At 43.7% G+C, this 26,970-nt stretch overlaps 1 protein-coding gene across 6 annotated transcripts in view; it reads right to left on the bottom strand.

Annotated features, from left to right (window-relative positions):
* alpha-Catr (alpha-catenin related) overlaps positions 1-26,970 on the bottom strand; it is a 375,248-nt gene that overhangs the window by 275,618 nt on the left and 72,660 nt on the right. For 4 of the 6 annotated variants that reach the window (XM_053778135.2, XM_070087621.1, XM_053778133.2 and 1 more), the window contains exon 1: positions 18,064-18,852. The exons of 1 other annotated variant lie outside the window; for it this stretch is intronic. In XM_053778135.2, coding sequence (XP_053634110.1) covers positions 18,064-18,066 — 3 coding nt within the window. In that variant the 5' untranslated portion in view covers positions 18,067-18,852. Of the gene's footprint in view, positions 1-18,063; positions 18,853-26,970 lie in introns of those variants that run through there. One more of the 6 variants, XM_053778129.2, reaches the window with a different exon arrangement.

Here is a 26,970-nt window from a genome sequence, read left to right as displayed (position 1 = left end):
ACTTCGACTCATAGAAAGTCAGAAGGCGTGACCTTGAGTCTCGAGGAAGCAAACATGGGTAGTGTGTGTGAACCTCAGAAACCAAGCAATAGCCTGATCTTGGACCGGGGCGCGAGAACGATGACTCCCGGAACCGACAACAGGTAACAGTTCCTCATAGTCACCTCCCATGTCATGGTAAAAAAGGACAGTTTGTAAGGAAAATCTTTAACCTGGCAATATTTCACAGTGATGAGCACACCAAGGTCAACACTGTGCGGACGCCGTCGAAAGTTATATGTGTTCTTCATGCTGCTTCTGTACCATACTTGTCTCATGGAATCGTAATAACACGTTTGCAAACAAACCACGGTATTTGTGGGGTTTTAACCCGTGACACTCTTTGCAGGTTCTTCCACCTCACACAGTTGTGAGGTTCCGTCTCTCCTTCAGTGGTGCGCCTCGTACTGTCTACTTGCTGAGTCCTCACAACACCTTCCTTCAAACGGGATGGCTCTGGAAACTGCTTGAAATTCCTCTGGCTAATGTTATCACACTGCTGATCACTGTTACACAGAGTCGCAGTTCTCTAGTAACCTACAGTTCAGAGGAAAAAGTTTACACGACGGTGTGGTCCGTTCATGGTCATTGTCAACTTATTGGTCAATGACGGACCGATAAGTGGTCGCCGAATTCTGAGAGTGACTTTTATTCGTGATGATTCTTTACAATAAAGGAGGAGTGAGGATGCTGCACTTCGCAGCTCGTTTGAATTTTGATATCTGCGTGCCTCTAACAAGAGAGTTACGGAACGAATGATGGTGCCTGTGCTTCCTTCTTTTTCGAATCACCCTACCACAGTGGGAGGTAGCAAGCTATATTACAATTACATAATAAAAGTATGGGTATTTCATCTACCCAAGAAATATAATAGCGTAGCTAAAAGCGTCTCGGCTCTGTCGTTACACTTTAAACGACGTAATGCTTAAGTCGGGTTTTAATTTTCTCCGTGACACAATCACTCTCCGAAGCTGTAATCAGGTTGGAATTTACTCCGGAAAATCACACGGTACGAAGGAGCATAACACAGCGGTCAGCTTGATTAAGGAACAGGAGGTGAAGGTCAGTGTACTATCCCAGGGCAGTCAGGTAACAATTATTTTGGAGGACGTTTGGTCCTGTCGCTGGATCGGTAGCTGGGCCAGTCGGCACAGCAGTCACTGAACTGATCGTTGGATCAGTCACTGGGCCTACATTTGGATCTTTAGCAGAACCAGTTGCTTGGCCAGTTGCTTGGTCAGTCACTTGACCAGTCGCTGGACTGCTTGCTGGACCAGCCACGTGTATATTTTATGTTGTTACGGAGTCAGGATTTCCAACAACACAAATTTACAAATACGTATGTGAGCACAGTCAAGTATTTATATTATATTTTTAAACTAGAAACACAAACTTACCATATACTGCTGATTATAATTTGAATATTTTTTATCTTTTTTATTATCTAGCAAGTCAGTAATAAGGAAGAGTAAATCGCTTTACTAGACAGTAGAAGCTAGACTAGGGATGTTACTCAAAATATATTTTTTTAAATCGTTGTTTGTATTTCATATATGGGAAAAAAAAATGCTTTGGTGCCTGAGTTGGATATGGTGCTGCTAGCACCAACAGCCTGTCTGATCATGTCATCAATCTGGGGGAAGTCTGACTTCCGGAATCTAGAAAAGAAAGTCAGTTATGGAAAATAAATAACGCGTTTTATGTAATAAACTTAAGTAATAAACCTATGTAATAAACTTAAATAAATCTGTTGCATATCAGAAGCCACTTTTTCTAGTTTGCAAAAGTTAGTTTGCAATTTACTTTCCTTCGAAAACCTGCAAAATTATGAGTAATTACTAACTTTATTAATTAAAGAGCATTTTTAAACCTCAATAAATCTTAAAAATTTTGCTTTCAGAATTAAAATAATCTTCAAATATTTTCGGCGTGACGTTCGTTCATAAACAAAAGGAATTTATCGTCTACTTTTAATAAAAAAAAAATGGTTTAGACTGAAAATGAACAATTATTGAACCACGTAGTTTCATAGTGACATAAAACGCAGGTCGCGTGCATTGAACGAATATGCAACATGCAATGTGTGAAAGAATATCATGGGTGTTACCTCTGACTCGAGGTCTGGCCAGTACTGTTGATTCTAACTAAACGAGCCTCTTGCTGGTCGTTAATTACTTGTTTAATAGCTAAGTTTGTACTTGAGCTGCTACTGAGTTTGTTTAACGTGATGATTAATCCTCTACTGAGTCTCCTCAGTTCTCTACGGGATGCTCATGGAGTTGAAAACTTGGTATCCTTCAATCCTACTACAGCACACGATCCTGCCTCCCCTTCCTCTCTCTCTCTCTCTCTCTCTCTCTCTCTCTCTCACACACATATGTGCCAACTTTATCTGCCTGTAGCGAGTACTACTTCAGACATAAACAGCAGTCAAGCTGTGGGAGCCAGCAGCTGCTCCATATGTTGTGTGAGTTAGTCCCATGTACCTAGGGAGACTGCTGGTACTTTTTAGGTAAATGCTGGCAGCGTTCTTGTTCTTGTTCCTAGTGGTGGTGGTTGTTTGGGGAGGCGGGGTGATTGTTGGAGTTGGTGGCCGTGATAGGGCTGGTGGTGGTTTAAAATAAGTCGTTATCACTGGCTGGTTAGTGGTGGGTGGTTGTGGATGCTAGTTGACGGTTAAATGACGGAGTTATTTCTTGGTAGTGTTGGGGATGGTTGTTGTTGGGGTAGGTGTTGTGGATGATGGTGGGTTGCTAGTGGGGGGTTGGGGCTATAGTTAAAGACATATGAGCAAACACTTAGGACACTTTATTATGGACACGTTTCGGGTCTGAAACCTAATTATTGGTGGATGGGTTCCTGCTGGGAAATGGTTACTGCTGATTAGTGGTTGGTGAAGACCAGGATACAGTAAGGTAGGAGGTAAGGGAAGATGAGTGTTTCTCGTGGAGAAAGTGCTAGAATTGGCCCTTGGTAGATGTTTCTTTAATAAAACGGTTAACAACCTGAGGCCAGACTGCCTTGTTGGGTGACTAATTAACCAAGCTGTGCTGGGAAGCAAATCAGGGGTGATTTGGGAGGTATACTGATGGAGGAGTGTTGGTCAAGTGACGTTAGAAGTGATCTTGGAGGTATACCGGTGGCGAAGCGTTGGTCAAGTAACGTTAAGAGTGATCTGGGAGGTATACTGGTGGCGAAGTGTTGGTCAAGTGACGTTAGGAGTGATCTGGGAGGTATACTGGTGGCGAAGTGTTGGTCAAGTGACGTTAGGAGTGATCTGGGAGGTATGCTGGTGGCGAAGAGTTGGTCAAGTGACATCAGGAGTAATTTGGGAGGTATACTGGTGGCGGAGTGTTGGTCAAGTAACATTAGGAGTAATTTGGGAGATATACTGGTGGTGGAGCGTTGGTCAAGTGACGTTAGGAGCGAGTACATTCATAAAAGGGATCACCAACTATCTCCCGTATTGAAGTGGGACCCCTGACCAGTTACTCCATTTCATTCCTGATCATCATGGCTGGGATGCCTACCACGGACTGTGTGCCACAAACATTCCAAATTACCTAGGCCAGGTCGGAGGGGCGAGGATCCCCTGGACTATTAACTGGTAGGAGAATTAAGAGTTACAGATATAAAACATAGAGAAAAACAGTAATAAAATCACTGTAAGAAACATTGAAACCTTATTTAAGGCGACATTTGGTTTAGAGATCAAGATTTCCAAGACCCGCAAGATCATGATATTTTTTTTTCAGCATTATTCAAACTGATAGCTTTTCCCTCAGTCAGACTGGTGAAAAGCCCACAAAATCTTGATCCTCACAACCCACGGCAGGGCACGGGCCTCGGTCTCCAGACCTATAATCCCCAGTCGGCCACGGTCAGACCAGTCGACTTTTCTTGAAATACCTTGGCCCCTTTCCCCCCCTCCTTCCATTCCAACACTGTCTTTTTATGTACCCTGGAGGGTGCCGCGTAGCTCACTGGTGAGAGCATTAGATCCACAGTAGCCAGGTCTCGAGTTCGATTCCCTGGGAGGAAGAAACACAGCCAAGTTTCCTTACACCCTTGATGCCCCTGAGCACCTAACAGTACAACTAGGTACCTATGAGTTAGTTGACTATTGTGGGTCGCATCCATAGGAAAAATGTGTTAAAATACTAAAAGGGTCCTTTTTCTTAACATACTGTCGGTAATTGTACCAATATGATTACAATAAAACAATTCCATTTCTGCTGGAATATCATATCTTTTGCCAGAAAAATACTCTACCTCTGTGAGAAGATTCCAGTGTCTGCTGGAAGTATTCAGATGTTAGGTATAAGGTATCTTTGTCTGTAGTGTTAGGCAAATGGACACAGATGCTAATATGACATTTTTTGTGGCAACGTTTCGCTCTCCAAGAACGGCTTGACAAAGCTCCTGGAGAGCGAAACGTTGCCACCATAAAATGTCACATTAGTTAGTTGCAGCTATGTTCATTTATCTAACATTTTGTCGGTAATTCTACCATTGTTATTATACAAAATTTTTAAAAATATATATTTTTTTCTCCATCTTACGAAACATCTTTTCTCTGCATTTCTTCCGAAAGGTTCTGGTATACACTATAATGTAGGTAGTTTCAAGTTTTGGTGTTTAAAGAGTGGAGGTGTTTCTAGCGCAGGTGTTCCTGTCTCATGTGTTTCCGCTACATCAGCTTATAGTATTTTAAGTTTGCCCATGAAACAACGGCGATACGCCTGCCCTTTCAGTGTGCCTGTATCCAAGCTTAATAGAATAATTCCTTAAATAATCCGTCTCATTTCTGTTAGTTACACCCTAAGACTGAAATGCCTAAGGGGAGGATAGCTCCATTTAATTGCATCATGAGCCACTCACCAGCATCGATGATCCTCCCTTGAGAGGTTTAAGGCGTCCCCCCCCCTACCTCAGACTGAAAGAATCTGTCAGATTTCACTTAGTTTGACGCTTATTTCTAATTTCATTGAATCTTTCGTATAATGTTCAAGGACCAATTCGGAATGAAAGAGAACTGCGTCCTTAACTGACAGGTAATCTGCTTTCTTGTTTACTGTCACGTAATTATTATGTTATGTATTTTTAAAGGAGATAGCTTAAGAGGTAAGGAAATTGCATCTCCTGAAGTTTTCTCTCATTTCTCTAACCACCTCTCTGATGTCATGACATTAACCTGCCTGTATATTCGTCTTCAAGCAGTACCGACGACAAAAACAGTGAGTTACAAATCTCTGAATGCTTGGAGTAACACCTAAGAATATCGTCATCAGAACCTTACAAAGGAATTTCTGAGCATGCTACCTTTCAAAAACAGACGAAGGAAGTCGCCTCTAATATTTCTCCTGTGAAACACGGTAGCTCACTGACGATAAATTAGCCTGTTTTTACTCCTCAAGGGCATCATGCATCCGAGAGACTACAACATCTTATCTACAAGGAAATTTGTGGAAAGGTAGTGTGTATAAATTGCAATCTAATTCACAGGTAATTTAACATAGTGAGCCAACTTTGATGCGTTTCTATTAATGTATATACAAATTGATGTATATACAAATTAACGTTCTGTATAGTTTCGTATTTTTGCTTGTTGACACATTTGACCATGTTGTTACTGTAACTCTTACATCTACTTAATGTGAAATAGATTCAATATCTGTAGCGAGCTTATGACTTCAGATTACTTAGTACTGAGAAAAGAGTGGAGTTCAGAGAAGCAGCAAGGCTACAATATAGGTCTATATTAATTACTGAGTTCCTGGAACGAAATAACGGTACTCAGAACTAAATACATATAACCTGATCTAAACAGCAGGACCTGGTACTAAATATAACCTGTAAGTTAAGAACAGGACAAGGAACTATACAACAAGAAACATATCTATACAAAAAAGACCCGAAAATATGAGACCCGAAGCTATGCAGCAGGGCTGAGACCTATATAACAAGACCCAAAACTATTCAAGAGAACCCAGAATTATAGACTAGCTCTCGAAATAATGCAGCAGACCCTGGAATCCAACCCTAGCCTACCAGCCGCGCAAACTTTGACGCTTCAATAAATCAGCCGCACCGACGTATCTGTTACTCTTAGCAACATTGTTTCTTCTTCTTGAGAAAACTATCAACAGAGTTGGCCCAAACAAGTGCCGCGCTACATACATCGGGCCACGTATAAGCCAGGCCATATATGATGAGTCACATGTGCTGAGACTTGTTTGTGTCGGGGACATATGCCCCTGGCTACCCAACTTGGGCCGCACAGAATGAGGGTCATATTAGTAAAGATGACACAGACATGGCCCCTTGGCCTTTTATCCTCTCTTGGGTTGTCTCGCCATTTATATCGATGTCCCAGTGGCTTCCTTTTAGATAAATTCTCAGTCCTGCTTGGTGCCTACTTCCATATTCTTGTTCATTATTTGTGTGTTCTCTTCTTTCTGCTCTTATTTCTACCAGATATTCAAAGTTAAGTACCGTCTAGTAGTGAGCTCGTTGTGGTAGGTGTCAGATTCACTCAACTCGAAATCCAGGTGAAGCAGAACGTGCCCACTACTACCTGTTCACCATGTACCTCACGTTTCCACCCCCTCAGGTCGATCCCAATTCTCCTAGTTGATTTCCTTGAGAATGGAATCCCTTAAAACCAGCAACTTTGCTTCGCTGATACCTTTTGTCTGTGTTGCCATCACTAGGATTCACATTGTGCCTCCGTTCTCATATTCCTGCCTCGGTCTCCTTTTGTTCAGTGTAGGTTGTAAATTATTGCTACTTTTACCTTGGGTTCTATGGTGTTTTTTTTATTCCATCTCTGAACATAAAGTTGGTAAAAAATCATTCATCTACTTGTGTTCGTCTTTCTTCCATTTACTTCTTGTCTCCCACCTTCCTCCTTTAGCAGCCCAAAATTCGTCACAGATTTCTCTCTGTCTGCTGTTTGGTCATGGATAGTTTATGTTCAGTTATAACCTCCTTTACTTTTTCATGTATTATTTTCGTTATCTCGTCTGTCTTTACTGTCTTAGAAGTTAGCGACTGCTCACTGAGCTCGGTGTGTGTGTGTGTGTGTGTGTGTGTGTGTGTGTGTGTGTGTGTGTGTGTGTGTGTGTGTGTGTGTGTGTGTGTGTGTGTGTGTGTGTGTGTGTGTGTGTGTGTGTGTGTGTGTGCCTCAGTATGCGTGAGACAGCTTAGGCGTAATATGATCAAAGTGAAGCCTGCCGCATTCCTCCACGAGCCTGTCCGTTCCTCCTCCTCCTCCTCCTTTTTCCCTTTCCTCTTCCATCCCTCGTACTCCCTCCCCCCTCCCCCCCCGCACAAAACACCATTTCATTCCCTTCTTCCATGAAGAGTATATACGTTGAGAGATGTACTCTCCATGGTAGAGTATATGCATCAATGTACATACACTGAGAGTTTGCGTTAATCCGAATTTTATTGATTAACATATTCTTGGCTAGCAGTGAACAGGGTATTTAATACGCTTCGTGTAGGCCATAGACTTTTAAAATCAATTAACCAACCAGCCAACCTTTCCCTTCCTCTCTCAATCCCCACTTCTCCCAAACATTCCTCCTCCCTTCCTATCCTTTGGGCCACACACAACCCTCCAGCTACTCCCTAATCCACACACACACACACACACACACACACACACACATTTATTCCTCCCTTTACTCTACTCTACTCCAAACCTATATAACCCTGCATTACTTCTCGCGCTGTCTCCTCGCCATTTCTTTTCCAGTTACTACATCTGTCTTTTATTGAGATATTTGTTATTAGTGCAGCTGTTTCTCGCACACTAACTGGCTAGCCCCCACACCTGTTAAGAGTTCAATGGTGTTTTTCACATACCCTGGCCAGCCCCCACACCTGTTAATCGTGCAACTGCAAGATTAAACTTACTGAAGCTTAAAAATTCAATTCGGAAATTCAACGGTGAAAGTAATCATTACGATAGAGTAACAGCTGGTGGTGAGAGAGAGGAAAACAGGTGGTGATAAGAGGTGGTTGTGTTAGGCAAATTGACAGGTGGTGAGAAGAGAGAGAGAGAGAGAGAGAGAGAGAGAGAGAGAGAGAGAGAGAGAGAGAGAGAGAGAGAGAGAGAGAGAGAGAGAGAGAGAGAAACAGGTGATGGTGAAAGGTAGAGAGGAAGACAGGTGGTTGTGTGAGGCAGGGAGATAGACAGGTGGTGAGGAGAAAGAGAGAGAGAAACAGGTGGTGGTGAAAGGTGGTGATGAGAGGTAATGGTGAGGGAGACAGATGGTGGTGAGAGTCGGGGACCCCCTTTACCCCTTCTCCAGCACTAGTAAGGCGTCACCACACACACACACACACACACACACACACACACACACACACACATTCAGCCTATGTTACTTGGGATCATTACTGTCACAGAAGCACAGTTTAAAATCTCCCTCCTGTCTGTCGGAGGAGCCGTCGCACCAGACAGTATTACTGAACGCTGTGTTACTGTACATACGTCTCATGGCGGATAGTGTATTTTATCAGTACTCGATTCCACGGGTCATCGCCCCCAGGGTTGGGTCCCAGACCAGGCCTGATCAGGCTGTTGTTGCTAGCAGCACTCAGTTCAACGTAAGCACAACACAGGCAGGTTGCTCAGGAAGTGACCTCAGATATTAATTTCTTTGTTGAAAGTAGCTGTAGGTTTGTCGGTAATTATCACTCCTCGCAAAAGTAGATAATGTGAAAAATGGAAACTTGATTAGACTAGAAAAGGTTCCAAGAGAACCTACAAAACGCAGAAATGACCAGAGAAGTGGTTATTGAACCTCGAGTCTGGGCAAGGGGTTGCTGCCGAACGAACTAATTGAGCGAAGACGTAGAATGTATCCTGTGGACTGGAGCGCAAGAGTATAGGAAAGAAGAGCTGACAGGCTAGCTGGTTGAGTGGCTGGCTGGATGACTAACTAACCTACTGATTTATTGACTAACTGGCTTGCTGGCTAAAAAGGTAGCTAGCTGACTGGTTGATCGGCAAGTTGGCAGACAGGCAGATTGGCAGGTTGGGTGAATACCTGACACACTGGTTGGCCTGCTGGCTGGCGAGAGTATCCGCTACAGCCACAGAAGTAAACACAGGTAGCTAGGTTTTTCATTAATTACTAAGAAGCACAGGGAAGGGGGCGTGGATTGAAGCTCCAGCACGCTAGCTCCACACGCACGCCGCCCACATGCACGCCACCCCACACGCACGCAGCCCACACGCACGCCGCCCACCTGCACACCCACACGTACGGCGCCCACGAGCAGACCCACACGCATGCTGCCCTTGACTTAGGTAGAGAGTCTACTCAGTTCATTATATTTATTCAGCAAATAGTTTCTCAAAATCAGGAATTGAGAACAATGATGTCTGCTCCATAAAATGTCTTGGTTAACCAATCACCTGACATTCTTTAAATTCTTTAATGTCTTCTCTTATCTTTCCTCAAGCTCAGTAATCCCCTTATCAGTTTTAGTAGAGTCCTTCAAGAGAACTCCATATTTTTAGAAGAATCACTAAGAGAAATTGACTACTACGGCCTCAGAAACATTTGATTTAAATGATGTAACCAAGATGTTTTTATTTTCCTGCATCAACGTCCTTCCCTCGGGGAAGGGGATGGCACCTTCTGATAATCCTGTAACGATAGGATAGGAAGTGATGGCCGCGGGGTTTTCATTTGAATTGTGTAGCTCCTGCCCGATGCTACTGTTAGACAACAGGGCCAAACAAATTACTGGATCCTCCAAGACAAGGTTAAAATTCTCAGAGGAATCCCAGTTGCAAACAGTCCTTGTTACAGCAATTATTTGGCCAAGTTCAGGTAATGGAGCCTTTGCTTTTTTCAGATTTAAATCAGTATGAACTGATTCAAGGATCTCTTCATCAGATAAATAACAAAAAGGCACAATACCGTGATTGGAACAATACACAAATAATCCGCACTTAGAAGAGAGAAGTTTACGACGACGTTTCGGTCCGACTTTCATCATTTACAGTGTGACTTTATACGTCACCGTAAGCCCCTCTCTCCAGTGTGCAGATTATTTGTGTATCTTCATCAGATGACAGAAAATCATTTCTAATTAATAACAATTCACCCTTCCAGGGAACTCCCACGATACACCTACACTAGGTAGTAGTACTGACTCTTGACAATTGCCTTGTATAGTGGTACAGACATATACCTCCAGTAACACATTATGCGTGAGACAAGTGTTATCTGACAAAGACAGGACACCTTCACTGAACATAAGTCTTATTCAGAGCCTCTTGACAATCACTGTAGAAAGATGCCTTGCACTCTGTAGCCTTATCTTTAGTTACCGGGAAATCTATTATACTGATCTTCAACACCGTAAATTATTTTTTCATTTGTTTCCGCGTGTTCCAGTGTTTACCACTGTTACCAAACGACTGTGAGTGGAGTTTTAAACAGTCTGCTTTCACAGTGTTTATACCTTCGTTCGTCATATGTGGTTGTTTCTTATAGTGAGGTAACATTTATTATTTACCTTCAACGTCAGAAAGACCAGAAAAATATTTACTCTGACATTTTTCTCCGGGTATGATGGTGGGAGAAATTATATTTTTTTTTTTGTTCTCTTCTTCAGTTCTCGGTTCACTACATAAGTTTTCAGTCACTTAAACTCTTTCAAACACAGATTCAAGTTAATGATCCTGCAAAAGTTCTCGAATTGCTGGAATAACATTATCCCAAAATAAAGTAGCAATTCACTTCAATTCCTGACACCTGAAGGCTGATACCACTTGTTGATACACTATAACTGGCCCCGGTTAACTCCATGTTAGTCTTCCCAATGCCAACGTTTACTTAGTTTTAAATTCTCACCTGCACTTAACCCCTGTACACTCATAAGCTTGTAACATAGTTAATTTGACTACATACTAATTTAAGTAGTCTTCATCTGACTTAAAAGTTTAATAGCCATTAGCTTTACCTGTAATGTTTTAAGACCTGGTACAACTCAGTGTGCTTTTGGCTACACCAAAGGTCGGGACCTGATTTCCAAACGCTTCGGAAAGCTACTTTGGTTTGCCTCACTAAAATATGGCAGCAATGACGCTTTTTTCTTTGTAACTAATACCAGCTGCTGTTTAGGAGTTTGCTAATTCAAATGCTAGAGTCATTGTGGATAAATGTCTGGTATGATCCCACTTGGGTATTCTGCAGGAACAGAATCACGTGAAAGATCACGCACATCTATGATAAAGATGGTAATAACACTCATCATCATCATCATCATCATCATAATAATAATAATAATAATAATAATAATAATAATAATAATAATAATAATAATAATAATAATAAAAATAATAATATTAATAATAAAAATAATAATAATAATAATAATAATAATAATAATAATAACAATAATACTAATAATAATAATAATAACAATAATAATAATTAGTAAACAATAAATAAAATAATAATAATAATAATAATAATAATAATAATAATAATAATAATAATAATAATAATAGTTAATAACAATAAAATAATAATAATAACAATAATAACAATAACAATCAGAATAATATTAATAATAATAATTATAATAATAATAGAAAATTCCTCAATTATTTCTAAAATATGACGTTTATTTATTGCAGTATGAACTGCAATGAGTTCGGCAGACTGATTAATAAGAATAAGTTCATGCAACCCTACTTGTTGCCAGTGACAAGCTGCTAGACCCTTACAGACTTTGCTGAACCCTGCTGGAACCTTATTGGCTATTTATAAGTTTCTGCTGGAACCTTATTGACCGACTGTTATATCCTGCTGGAACCATATTGACTGACTGTTATATCCTGCTGGAACCTTGTTGACCGACTGTTATATCCTGCTGGAACCTTATTGACTATTTATAAGTTTCTGCTGGAACCTTGTTGACCGACTGTTATATCCTGCTGGAACCTTGTTGACCGACTGTTATATCCTGCTGGAACCTTATTGACTATTTATAAGTTTCTGCTGGAACCTTGTTGACCGACTGTTATATCCTGCTGGAACCTTGTTGACCGACTGTTATATCCTGCTGGAACCTTGTTGACAGACTGTTATATCCTGCTGGAACCTTATTGACCGACTGTTATATCCTGCTGGAACCTTGTTGACCGACTGTTATATCCTGCTGGAACCTTGTTGACCGACTGTTATATCCTGCTGGAACCTTATTGACCGACTGTTATATCCTGCTGGAACCTTGTTGACCGACTGTTATATCCTGCTGGAACCTTGTTGACCAACTGTTATATCCTGCTGGAACCTTGTTGACCGACTGTTATATCCTGCTGGAACCTTGTTGACCGACTGTTATATCCTGTTGGAGCCTTATTGGCCGACTGTTATATCCTGCTGGAACCTTGTTGACCGACTGTTATATCCTGTTGGAACCTTGTTGACCGACTGTTATATCCTGCTGGAACCTTGTTGACCGACTGTTATATCCTGTTGGAGCCTTATTGGCCGACTGTTATATCCTGCTGGAACCTTGTTGACCGACTGTTATATCCTGTTGGAACCTTGTTGACCAACTGTTATATCCTGCTGGAACCTTGTTGACCGACTGTTATATCCTGCTGGAACCTTATTGACCGACTGTTATATCCTGCTGGAACCTTATTGACCGACTGTTATATCCTGCTGGAACTTTATTGACCGACTGTTATATCCTGCTGGAACCTTGTTGACCAACTGTTATATCCTGCTGGAACCTTGTTGACCGACTGTTATATCCTGCTGGAACCTTGTTGACCGACTGTTATATCCTGCTGGAACCTTGTTGACCGACTGTTATATCCTGCTGGAACCTTGTTGACCGACTGTTGTATCCTGCTGGAACTTTATTGACCGACTGTTATATCCTGCTGGAACCTTATTGACCGACTGTTATATCCTGCTGGAACCTTATTGACCGACTGTTATATCCTGCTGGAACCTTGTTGACCGACTGTTATATCCTGCTGGAACCTTGTTGACCGACTGTTATATCCTGCTGGAACCTTGTCAACCGACTGTTACATCCTGCTGGAACCTTATTGACCGACTGTTATATCCTGCTGGAACCTTGTTGACCGACTGTTATATCCTGCTGGAACCTTGTTGACCGACTGTTACATCCTGCTGGAACCTTGTTGACCGACTGTTACATCCTGCTGGAACCTTGTTGACCGACTGCTACATCCTGCTGGAACCTTGTTGACTGCTTCTACCACACGCCACTGAACCCAAATTCGCTGCGTATTTAATTTCTTCGGAGGTCTTTTGTTCCCCTTGTGGCTTATTATATTCTCCTGGAACCTTTCTAATTATTTACTTTTGGAACCTTATTAGCATCTTATTAAATGCTACTGTGTCACTGGCAACTTTTTTATTGACAAGAAGTAGTTAGCTAAGTGGCTAGATTAAAAGCAAAGGTAATTAACTTTCTGACGGATTACCAAGTTCACAAGTTATTTTGAGGGTAAATATAACAGCATTAACCTGCGTGGAAAGAGAGAGAGAGAGAGAGAGAGAGAGAGAGAGAGAGAGAGAGAGAGAGAGAGAGAGAGAGAGAGAGAGAGAGAGAGAGAGAGAGAGAGAGAGAGAGAGAGAGAGAATGAGAGAGAGGAATCTTCATATTTCGGTCTCCAACTGAGGTCCTCTTCAGCAGAAACGAAAAGGGAGTTATGGGCATTGATTATATAGAGAAAAAAAGAGGCGATCCGCGTCACAATATTCAAAAGATTAACTTTTATATAATGTGGATTGTTACATTATGTTCCAGTAATGAATCCTGATGATGGGTAGTTACTTTTTATCCCACACATTGATATTACTTCAGTCACTGTACTGAAAATTGCAGATTTTTCGCACAGATCTTCCCAACAGATCTTCCCAACAGATCTTCCCAACAGATCTTCCCCACAGATCTTCCCAAAAGATCTTCCCAACAGATCTTCCCCACAGATCTTCCCAACAGATCTTCCCAACAGATCTTCCCAACAGATCTTCCCAACAGATCTTCCTCACAGATCTTCCCAACAGATCTTCCCAACAGATCTTCCCAACAGATCTTCCCAACAGATCTTCCCAACAGATCTTCCCCACAGATCTTCCCAACAGATCTTCCCCACAGATCTTCCCAACAGATCTTCCCAACAGATCTTCCCCACAGATCTTCCCAAAAGATCTTCCCAACAGATCTTCCCCACAGATCTTCCCGACAGATCTTCCCAACAGATCTTCCCAACAGATCTTCCCAACAGATCTTCCCCACAGATCTTCCCAACAGATCTTCCCAACAGATCTTCCCAACAGATCTTCCCAACAGATCTTAACAACAGATCTTCCCCACAGATCTTCCCAACAGATCTTCCCCACAGATCTTCCCAACAGATCTTCCCCACAGATCTTCCCAACAGATCTTCCCAACAGATCTTCCCCACAGATCTTCCCAACAGATCTTCCCAACAGATCTTCCCAACAGATCTTCCCCACAGATCTTCCCAACAGATCTTCCCAACAGATCTTCCCAATAGATCTTCCCCACAGATCTTCCCAACAGATCTTCCCAACAGATCTTCCCAACAGATCTTCCCAACAGATCTTCCCAACAGATCTTCCCAACAGATCTTCCCCACAGATCTTCCCAACAGATCTTCCCCACAGATCTTCCCCACAGATCTTTCCAACAGATCTTCCCAACAGATCTTCCCAACAGATCTTCCCAACAGATCTTCCAACAGATCTTCCCAACAGATCTTCCCAACAGATCTTCCCCACAGATCTTCCCAACAGATCTTCCCAACTGATCTTCCCTACAGATCTTCCCCACAGATCTTCCCAACAGATCTTCCCAATAGATCTTCCCCACAGATCTTCCCCACAGATCTTCCCCACAGATCTTCCCAACAGATCTTCCCAACAGATCTTCCCAACAGATCTTCCCAACAGATCTTCCCCACAGATCTTCCCAACAGATCTTCCCCACAGATCTTCCAACAGATCTTCCCCACAGATCTTCCCAACAGATCTTCCCAACAGATCTTCCCAACAGATCTTCCCCACAGATCTTCCAAACAGATCTTCCCAACAGATCTTCCCAACAGATCTTCCCAACAGATCTTCCCCACAGATCTTCCCAACAGATCTTCCCCACAGATCTTCCCCACAGATCTTCCCAACAGATCTTCCCTACAGATCTTCCCCACAGATCTTCCCCTCAGATCTTCCCAACAGATCTTCCCAACAGATCTTCCCAACAGATCTTCCCAACAGATCTTCCCCACAGATCTTCCCCACAGATCTTCCCCACAGATCTTCCCCACAGATCTTCCCAACAGATCTTCCCTACAGATCTTCCCCACAGATCTTCCAACAGATCTTCCCAACAGATCTTCCCAACAGATCTTCCCAACAGATCTTCAGAACAGATCTTCCCAACAGATCTTCCCAACAGATCTTCCCAACAGATCTTCCCCACAGATCTTCCAACAGATCTTCCCAACAGATCTTCCCAACAGATCTTCCCAACAGATCTTCAGAACTGATCTTCCCAACAGATCTTCCCAACAGATCTTCCCAACAAATCTTCCCAACAGATCTTCCGAACAGATCTTCCCAACAGATCTTCCCAACAGATCTTCCCAACAGATCTTCCCCACAGATCTTCCCAACAGATCTTCCCCACAGATCTTCCCAACAAATCTTCCCAACAGATCTTCCAAACAGATCTTCCCAACAGATCTTCCCAACAGATCTTCCCAACAGATCTTCCCAACAGATCTTCCCAACAGATCTTCCCAACAGATCTTCCCAACAGATCTTCCCAACAGATCTTCCCAACAGATCTTCCAAACAGATCTTCCCAACAGATCTTCCCAACAGATCTTCCCAACAGATCTTCCCAACAGATCTTCCCAACAGATCTTCCCAACAGATCTTCCCAACAGATCTTCCCAACAGATCTTCCCAACAGATCCTCCCAACATTATATTCTTTTCATTGTTATTATTCATAAGTTTTGTATATTATAACTGTTACAGGAATTAAATTATTATATACATGAAGTGTATTTCTTAATACATATTTAATTTATACATTTAATTATTTATACATGATTCAACGAATGTTTGAGTATGTGTATTCACCTAAGCGTTGTTGCAAGGGTTGAGTCACAGCTTCTGGCCCAACCTCTTTCCTGGTCGCCAGTAGATCCACTCTCACCTGCTCCAGGAGCCTTGTCGTACCTGTTCTCAAGGCTCTCCAGATTGTTTCACTTCTTGATAACTCTAAGGCTGATGAAATACTTCCAAACATCCCTGAGTTTTCATCTTCCGGTTACGCCCTCTTGTTTCAATTTTTTTATCTTTGAAACATTCTGTCCCTGTTCATCTCGTCAATTCCTCCCAGTATTTTGTACGTAGTTATCATATCCCCTCTATCCTTCCTGTCCTCCAGTGTCGTCAGGCTGAGTCCCTTTAATCTCTCCTCATAGGACATACCTCTTAGCTCCGGGACTAGTCTTGATGCAAGCCTCTGCATTTTCTCAAATTTCTTGAAGTGCTTGACCAGGTGTGGGTTCCATACTGGCGCTGTGTACTCCAGTATGGCTCTGACGTACACGGTATAACACTGTAGGTGGGTGACTCATTACTTAGATATCGAAACACTATTTTTAGATTTGACAGGCGCATATTTGCTGCAACAGTTATTTGGTAGTTGTGCGCCTCAGGGGATATGCTTGGTATGATGCTCACCCCAAGGTCTTTGTACTTGAGTCAGTTTTGCAGCCTTTGCCCTACGAGTCTGTCCTCAGACTGCGATCTTCAGTGCCCTTCTCCAAGCTTCACTTGGTGAAGTTAAACTCCAGGAGCAATTTGTCACATTAGACCTGTAGCCTGTCCAGATCCCCTTTGAAGTCTGTCCAGATCCCCTTTTTTAGCCTGTCCAGATGTGTGTGTGTGTGTGTGTGTGTATGTGTGTGTGTGTGTGTGTGTGTGTGTGTGTGTGTGTGCGTGTGTGCATGTGCTATAACTGGCTCAGAGAAATTAATGTTGCTTTGAATCAAATTGAGAGTTGGGATTAGAAATAAATAATTTACCTTACACTAGTGAGAGTGCTGCCAGTGAACGTTTGTATATCCCAGAGTACAGCGTCAGTAGTTAAACTTGGGGTGCTCACACCGTAGAGTTGCGGACAGACGGAACAACACCTGTGTCTACCTGGCGTTTACCTGAACGTTGTTCCGGGGGCCAACTCTCCCGCGAACTGGTCCATGACCAGACCTAACGGTGGCTTAGGGTCAGATCAACCACGCTGTTGCTGCTAGCCACACGTAATCCAACGTACGAACCACAGCCACGCTGGTCAGACACTTATTGAAGCAAAGTTTCGCTCTCCAAGGGCTATGACTTCACATTATTCCTCGAGAGCGAAACGGTAACAGCGAAGTTTCTCATTAGTTGCAGTTCATAAATAACCTATAAACTGGAAACCTGGACCACGTTTCTCCCGTAATTGACCATCATCAACTAGCAAATGAAAAGGAAATGGAACTGTAGTCCAGTCTTTATTCTGAACTTGTGGTTTGGTTGTAAAGACTTCCTTCAGACCACTGTAACCAGTCATTAAGCTAGCTGTTATTATACTGTAGCCAACGGCTACTATATTTCAATAGGTGAATCATAGGCTTTAAACTACCTCCTACGTGTGAGCTATTAATGCTGATCGTAACCTCTCTCCGACCATTCAAAATACTTTAAACCCTAAAACAGACATCTCTGATGTATATAGCCTCGCCACTGAACGGAGCACACGACAAGAAAAAGATAGCGGGGGGGAATTTGATAATAAGAATTAGAATCAGATTACACAGGAATACAGGCGAGTTGTAAATGATAGTGACACCAACTGGAGTTGCCGGGTGCTTTATTTAGACAGCTACAACAATTTGATGTCAGTACTAAGTGTTACTCACCATGGTAGAGGCTTGTTGAGAGGCGGCGTTAAGGAGAGCGGCGAGGGGGGTGAGGAGAGAGCGGCCTACCAGGTACACGAGGACGTAGGTAGAGAAGCCATCGGCCGCTCCGCACCCAGCCACAGCCACGGTGGCTATCACACGGCTATCTGCCCACGGCCGCCACCATCCCACACTACCTGCCTCACCTCCTGCTGCTGCTCCCTCCCCTGCTGCTGCTGCTGCTGCTGCTCCCGCTGTCGCAGCAGCTACTCCAGCTGCGGCTGCTGCTGTAGCTGATGCTGATGCCGCTGTGGCTGCTGCTGCTGCTCCGGCTGCTGCTACTGCTGCTCCGGCTGCTGCTGCTGCTCCGGCTGCTGCTGCTGCTGCTTCGGCTGCTGCTGCTGCTGCTCCGGCTGCTGCTGCTGCTGCTCCGGCTGCTGCTGCTGCTGCTGCGGTTGCTGCTGCGACTGCTGCTTTGGCTGCTCCTGTGGCTGCTACTGCCTCTGCTTCTGCGGCTGCTGCTGCAGCTGTTGCTGCTGCTGCTTGTGCTGCTGCCGCTGCTATTACTTCTGCTGCTGCCGCTGTTGTTGCAACTGTAGTTGTTGTGGCCGCTGCTACTGCGGCAGCTGCTACTACTACTACTATTACTACTACTGCTGCTGCTGCTGCTGCTGCTGCTGCTGCTGCTGCTTCTGCTGCTGCTGCTGCGTCTGTTGGTGTGGCCGCTGCGACTGCTGTTGTAGCTGCTGCGGCTTCCGCTGCTGCTGTGGCAGGCGCCTCTGGGTCAGACCCTGACTCCCAGCTTCGTCACTTCAGACAACAATAGCAGGAGCACGGGGTATGGTGGACTGTTATTTTAAACGTGCTGCGTTAAAAGCGTATCTGACAGGTTCTGAAGGACAGCAGTGACGACACACTAGTGATGATGAACTGCAGAGATCAGTGATGACGAGGTAAAAGGAGCCGTGTTGACAACTTTCAGAGGATGCTAGTGGCGTGGTCCACGGAAAGCAATGGATATGCAAACTCGCTTCCTCGAATCCACGGAAGAGGCACTCGCAAGATGCACTCGCAAGATGCACTTCGCAAAACACACGCTAATTTTTTGTCGTCGTTGTTGCTTCTGTATGTAGCTCTCTATTCGTTATCACTTTACAAACGTGAGTGGCTGGTGATTTTTTTTCCACTTAATGCTGAGACATTACTTCAGTACTCTGGCGACTATTGTTCCTGGTGTCTGTTGCTGCTCTCGACTGTTGCTTTATTTTGGCGACTGTTGCTTTTGGCTACTGTTGCCGGTAGTACCATACAAGTGTAGCTGCACACGATCCGCACAGTTTCTCACGAGCCACACGACAGTCTACACTGTGCTGCAAACGCTTTTCTTCTCAGAATCTCTACACACTCATTTCCACAACACTTATATTCACAACAACAGCGCGATTCATTCACTTTATAACAAAAAAAACTTGCTGCAATGTCCAAAAAAATAGATCTTGTTTTCCAGAGTGACCATAACAAAAAAAAAATTGGGGGTTTGGACCAAACAAAATGGTTAGCCAGTTGAGGATATTCCACCAGTAGAGTTATTCACACTCGAGATTTTTATGGAAGCAGTAACAAAGTTCTTCCATTAAACAGAGGTAACGGGAACAGGAGTATAGAACCCAGGGTGAGGAGCCGAGGAAAGAAGAAAAAATGGGAACAAGAGAGAGAGAGAACGAAAGAGAGTCACAAGTGACTCCCACTCCCACTACTCTGAGATATATATATATATATATATATATATATATATATATATATATATATATATATATATATATATATATATATATATATATATATATATATAAACACGTTCATCATCACTCATTTAACAGCTGTCTTTGCCAGAAGTGTGCAGACGTCAACATTCAAATGACCAACTCTCATCCCTGTTTCAGAGTGCAGACACTGTACTTCCTACTTCCAGGACTCAAGTCCGGCTGACCAGTTTCCCTGACTCCCCTCCTGAATCCTTCCTCACTCACACGTTAACAACAAGTCAAGCCATAAAAATCACTCGTTCTTATTCACTCTCACAAGTCTGTTGGTTGCTGATTTTCCTCTTCGAAACCTCCTTTATCCCCTCCCTCCTAGAACATGAAGAAAAAAGCCACAACATAGTGGCTGTATAAAACATATCAGAGATAATCAAACTTAGAGGAATCCAAGGACGGTGTTTCGGTCCTTCCTGGACTATTATCAAAATGCTAAATGGAAAATACCAAAACTGAACACGATAGATTAAACACGGTAGAGGGTACATCACTAGCGTAACTGTGCTCTTGCAGCTACAAATAGGTAATATCACAGGCTGATCAACCACATTTGTTGACACAAACCACACCTCAGCGAAGGCGTGTTGCATGCAATATCAAAGAGCATGGAATTTGCTATAGACAATCCACTCTGTTTTCCCTCTGCGCTAACAGGCGAATAGACACAAACCATCAATCATTGAAGACACTCAAACCTCTGGCTATGTTGACTGGGAAGTTGTATATAACCAGTCAGTAAAATGAAGTATAATCTTTTCAATATGCAGCGCACACACACACACACACACACACACACACACACACACACACACACACACACACACACACACGGGTGGATAGGGACAGAATATTTCAAAGATGGGACACAGCAACCAAGATTCACAACTGAAAGTTGAAGACTCAGATGAGTAATAGGGATGTTAGGAAGTAGTTCTTCTTCAGCCATGGAGCTGCCATTAAGTGGAATACTCTGGAGAATGATGTAGTGGAGGCAGGATTCATATATATAGTTTTAAGAAGAGATACGATAAAGCTCATAGAGCAGAGAGTGGACCTAGTAGCGACCAGCGAAGAGGCAAGGCCAGGAGCTATAATTCGACCCCTGCAACCACAACTTGGTGAGTACAGCTAGGTGAGTTCACACACACACACACAAGGTGAGTACACACACACAAGGTGAGTACACACACACACAAGGTGAGTACACACACACACAAGGTGAGTACACACACACACACATGCATTAGCTAGCAAGAGTTTATACTACTGATGTTCTCTCTAATGGTTTGCCCTGATTGATTAGCAATATACATCTGTACAGCAACATACAACGACACAAGAACATACAAAGATACCGAACTGTGCAAAGTTGCAGGAACATACAACGATACAGAAACATTCAAGGATGCAAATATATGCAACATTACAGGCATATCCAGCCAACAATCATACAGTAATATACAACCATACAGTAATATATAACCTTAGAGCAATATACAACCATATAACAATATACAATTGTGCAGCAATATACAACCATAGACCAATATACAACCATAAAGCAATATACAACCATACAGCAATATACAACAATTCATGAGCATAGAACTATACAGGATCATACTGAAAGGCAGCAACATAAAGTGATTTAAAAAATATATACAGAAATACAACAGCATAATTGTGTATGGGGTAGACAAGAAAGAAGAGCATTAGCATATTTTACACCGTAAACATCCACTCGGGCTGTCATACACCCCTGTTTACTCTCAGCGACCATTAGTGAATTACGCTATCTTGGCAACCACTAATACACTACACACACCTCTTCCCTTTATCAACCATTAACAAGCTGTTCCCCATTAGCAACCATGCTGATACATGAAGGCTACAGGTGGCGTATTATCAACCAATCACTCACCAATACAGGAGTCTCACTCAACAGCAACTACTATCTTTCTCACCATTACGACCATTCCCTCTTACCGTCACTACCATTCCCTCTCACCATCACTACCATGCCCTCTCACCATCACTACCATTCCCTCTCATCATCTCTTCCATATCCTCTCACCATCACTACCATTCCCTCTCACCATCACTACCATTCCCTCTCACTATCACTACCATTCCCTCTCATCATCTCTTCCATTCCCTCTCACCATCACTACCATTCCCTCTCACCATCACTACCATTCCCCCTCACCATCACTACCATTCCCTCTCACCATCGCTACCATTCCCTCTCACCATCACTACCATTCCCTCTCACCATCACTACCATTCCCTCTCACCGGCACAAGCACGCCCCTCACCAACACAATCATTTACCAACTTCAACAGAGCATCAACCAAAAAGAAATCACAGTCCAACAATTCCTTGGTTGCAGAATCAATCACCAACAATTGTAAATCCCATCAGGCAATTAAAGTCAAATCCCATCATCTATAAAACAGTAGCAAATACTCTCTCACCGGGAATATTCTCTGACCAAGAATACTCTCTGACAAGGAATATTCTCTGGCCAAGAATATTCTCTGACAAGGAATATTCTCTGACCAAGAATACTCTCTGACCAGGAATATTCTCTGACCAAGAATACACTCTAACCAGGAATACTCTCTGACCGGGAATATTCTTTGTCCAGGAAATCTCCTGAATCTGGCCATTTTCCACTTAAACAAAAAAGTCCGTTATTCAAAAAAAAAAAAGACCCCAGATGTCAAAAAATAATAGCAAATGAAAACATCACTTTGTCGTCCAGGCAATAAAATTCCAAGCTATTTATTCACTCTACTGAATTTTTTTTTCTAAGCAAAATAAGTAGAACTATTTTTTTTTTGTTCTAGCCAAACAATAACTCTGGTTAATAATTACTTTGCTATAATTTGTGGTTATTAATAAGCTTATAATTATAGATGGAACACTTTTGGTATGTTGTTTTATTCTCGGGAGACGAGGAAGATTTCTTGAGAGCGGCAATAAGTGAACAGGAAAGATATTTCTGCTTAATAAAATTGGTTATGATCGTTCCAAGTGGTGAGCTGACTCTGGTGCACCGAGCATCTGCATGCTCTTGAGTCTGTCAGGTCACTGCTGATCGTGGTCCACAGCGTAGCTTCGGTCATTCCAATCCGGTCAGTGCTAATTGTATTTCATAGAGTATTTGGATGCATTTGGTCTAGTCAAGTCAAAATGTGTCAAATTAAGTTATGACAGGTCAGACTAGTTGAAAGAAATAAGACGGATTCTTACAAGTCAATTCAGGTCGATGTTGACAGTCTATTACTACCACACAGAGTAATGCGTCCGTCCACTGAGGCTCATCATTCTTATTATGCTAAATACTTTACACGGGTTTAGAGCTTCACTTAAATACACATTGTAACGATAATGCACCGTGTTTCCTTAAGTGGTATGCTCATATATCCGCAGTAAGTGGTGAAGGCTTGATCCTCCGTCCGCTAAACTTGGCAGGTGAATGTCACTGTATTTCGGGTTAGTTTCAAAATAAGATATACAACAGCTACAGGTATGTAAACACCTGACTAAAACATGTCAAACTCTTGAAGAAGTTAAAAAAAAGAGTGAGGACATATCAAGAAATGTGGATAATTACAAAGGATCTCACTAGAAAATAACTCGCAGATCATTAAGGGTCGTGGCTGACCACGCTAAATTGCTAGCTCACAGCACCTAAGAAATTATATAAGGTCACGAAAGATCAAGTCACAGTACAAAATTAAAACATTTCAAAATATCACCACAGGTCATGGCAGATTAAGAATGTCTTAAACCACATTAGTACTTTATGAGAGGTCAGTGACCACAGCAGCCTCCTGTAGGCCAGAGGTGAAGAGTATCAAGGCCAGAGGGAAGACGCCCGGAGGCGAGCATCCTCTGGCTCCCGTGCCCCAGGACGTAGCCTGGTCGGGGGCCTGAGGGGAGACGCCCCTAGACGACCACCTCAAGGCTCCCATGCCCCTGGTCGTAGCCCGGGCGGGGACCGGAGGGGAGACGCCCGGAATCGAGCACCCACTGGCTCCCGTGCCCCGGGTCATCCCAGGCCCGCATTTGCGGTGGGGCCCCGGTCGGGAACCGGAGGGGAGTTGCCAGTAGGTGACCACCCACAAGGCTCCCATGCCCTTGACCTCGAGGGGAGAACCACTGACACAGCTGTCAATTTTTAAGACAGTCCTAATGAGCCACTGAGCAAGTCACCATGTAAATAATACCTGCCTCAGCTGAAGATAACTGACAAGCAGTTAAACACCAACACCCACGTATTTTCCTACGAGGAACAAAGTATCTGGACAACGCTTCGCTAGTAGGCGGACGAAAAAAAACTCAGCTGTGAGAGAAATTTTGTAAAAATCAAGACTTGCTCTGCTATAAACGTCTGCATCTGTTTAGCCTCTCAAACAAATACATTACTTCGCCACAGGTCAAAGAAGGCCATGTAATCTTACAACTCTCAATAGGTCACGCGGAAAACAGATCACATAAGTCAAATTAGGTCACTATAAAATTGTCTAGGACGCAGTGGGTAGACACAGTAGGCCTATGTCAACTAATGACAGACTAGGAAGAACTTCTGAGAAAATAATGAGGAATGTCACCATATCCAAGTTAATCGTGCGACACACTTGACAGTGAAGTTATCTTTATATCACATTTAGCATAACTGAATATATCAGCAAATTTGCTGGTATTCTGTTCTATGTGATAGTTATACCGGGTACAAGAGTGTGTTTCCCCTGACACATTCCATCACGCAGGATGGGTCATATACAACGTGTGGAAATCAATCGGTTTGAGCTGGGAGATTGTAGTAGGGCAATGAAGCTATGGTCAGATATTTTATTGATGGCTGTCATGTCTGACTACCATCAGTGGGAGGTGAGTATATCCACGTAGGTGGTGAATGCATCACTGAGTTTGAGGTCTACCTGTGAAAGGTATTACAATGGCAGGTGAATATATCCCTGAGATATATTGTCTCTATGGGAGGTAAGTATATTACTATGAGAGGTCAGTAGATTGACTGTTGGTCCATGTAGAGTCAGGTCAGGTTGACTGCTGGTCCATGCAGAGTCAAGTCAGGTTGACTGCTGGTCCATGCAGAGTCAGGTCAGGTTGACTGCTGGTCCATGCAGTCAGGTCAGGTTGACTGCTGGTCCATGCAGAGTCAGGTCAGGTTGACTGCTGATCCATGCAGAGTCAGGTCAGGTTGACTGCTGGTCCATACAAAGTCAGGTCAGGTTGACTGCTGGCTCATACAGTCAAGTCAAATTGACTGAATGTCTGTATACAGTCAGGCCACGTTGGCTGCTGGTCTATACACAGTCAGATCAGGTTGACTACTCGTCCATGCGCAGGTTGACTGCAGTCAACCTGAGCAGTTGGTGGTTATCCTGGTGGAGGCTCCGAAGCTGCAGAGTTGTCGTTGAGGAGCAACAGTCTGCCGTCCCGCCACCACTAACACGCCCACGCCCGCGAACGCCCACCCTCATCACAAAAGGAATATATCCGTGTGCAGGCCGCGGTGCACCCGCGAGCACTCACTGACTCGCGGTCCAGCGGAGAGCCAGTGTTCACCACCACACTCAGCACCACACTGAAGCACTGCCGCGCACCTCCACACACACCCAGCGCTTGGGGTCTCCCGCCCACCCTTCCTCCAGTCTCCCACCTCCCCTCTCCCACTCTTTCCCCGCCGATACACCCGTCCGCCCGCCCACCCTCCCGCCTCTCCGTTCACCAACCCACCCGATCCTCAGCTCCCCTCTCAACTGTCTGCCTTCCCGCCCGGTATCCTGCCTGTCCTCCCGTTCGCTCACCCCTCTACCTACCTGCCTTTCCTCCCGCCCATTTCCCCTCTCTACCGTTCGTTCGATCTCTCCCCACTACCCTACACCTCCTTCCTTCACCACTATCACAAGTTCTTTCACACACACACACACACACACACACACACACACACACACACACACACACACACACACACACACACACACACACACACACACACACACACACACATACACATACACACACACACACGGCCAGAAGCTGTGAATCGACTTCTGCAACCACAAATAGGTGAGTAAACACTCATACGCACATATACACATCAATAACAAGAAACGAGCAACAGAAGATCAAAGTGCAGCTTTTGGGAAGAAGACGAAGAGTAAGTGATGTCAGAATGGGAAAGTGTAACACCTGGGGTGCCTCAAGGATCAGTATTAGAACCAGTAGTCTTTCCGGTCTATGTAAATGACATCACCGAACAGTTTTGGTCTGATGTATCAATGTTTACTGATGATGTAAGACTAACGAGGAAAATAAAGACAGATGAAGACAGGTAAAGGCTGCAAATGGAGTTGGTTAAACTGCAAGATTGGTCAACAAGTGGCTACTAAAATTGAACCTCGGCAAATGCAAGATTTTGAAAATCTGGGTAGGGGGAGACAGAAACTGTAAACTTCACTCAAGGCCTAAGACCTAGGGGTGTGCATAGTGCCAAGCATATCACCAGAGGGACACATTTAACACATAACCGCTGCAGCTAATTCTCTGTTAGCAAACCAAAGAGTAGCTCTCAAGAATTTCAGCAAAGAGTCATTCACGGCTCTAGAGTATGCAGCGCCAGTATTTAACCCCCGATGAAGCAGGTGAGGACACTGCAGAAAGGTCAACGAATCTTATCTCACACCTAAGAGATTCACCTACCCTGATTCCCACCACTTCTCTATCACCCCTCACCCTCTCTCCAGTCACCTACTCTCCATCCTTCCCCCTCCTCTCTCCCTCCCCCTCACCCACCACCCTTTCTCCCCTCCTCCATTACCCTCACTCCATCACCTCACTCACCCACCAGCGTCGTGTATTCCCTTCACTGTGTGCCAGCCACCACTGTACACACACCGTGTTATTTATGAATATTAAAGAAACACACATGAGGTGCCTGTAGACCAGGCTTCCTAGGAGGAGACTAGGCTTTCTAGGAGTTGACCAGTCTTCCTAAGAGTAGATTAGGCTTCAAAGGCTTAGACCAGTCTTCGTAGGAGTAGACCAGGCTGTACAGGTGTATACCAGGCT

This window comes from Cherax quadricarinatus, chromosome 22 (genome assembly GCF_038502225.1).
Source record: "Cherax quadricarinatus isolate ZL_2023a chromosome 22, ASM3850222v1, whole genome shotgun sequence".
NCBI lineage: Eukaryota > Metazoa > Arthropoda > Malacostraca > Decapoda > Parastacidae > Cherax > Cherax quadricarinatus.
This window is presented reverse-complemented; position numbering and strand designations above follow the sequence as displayed.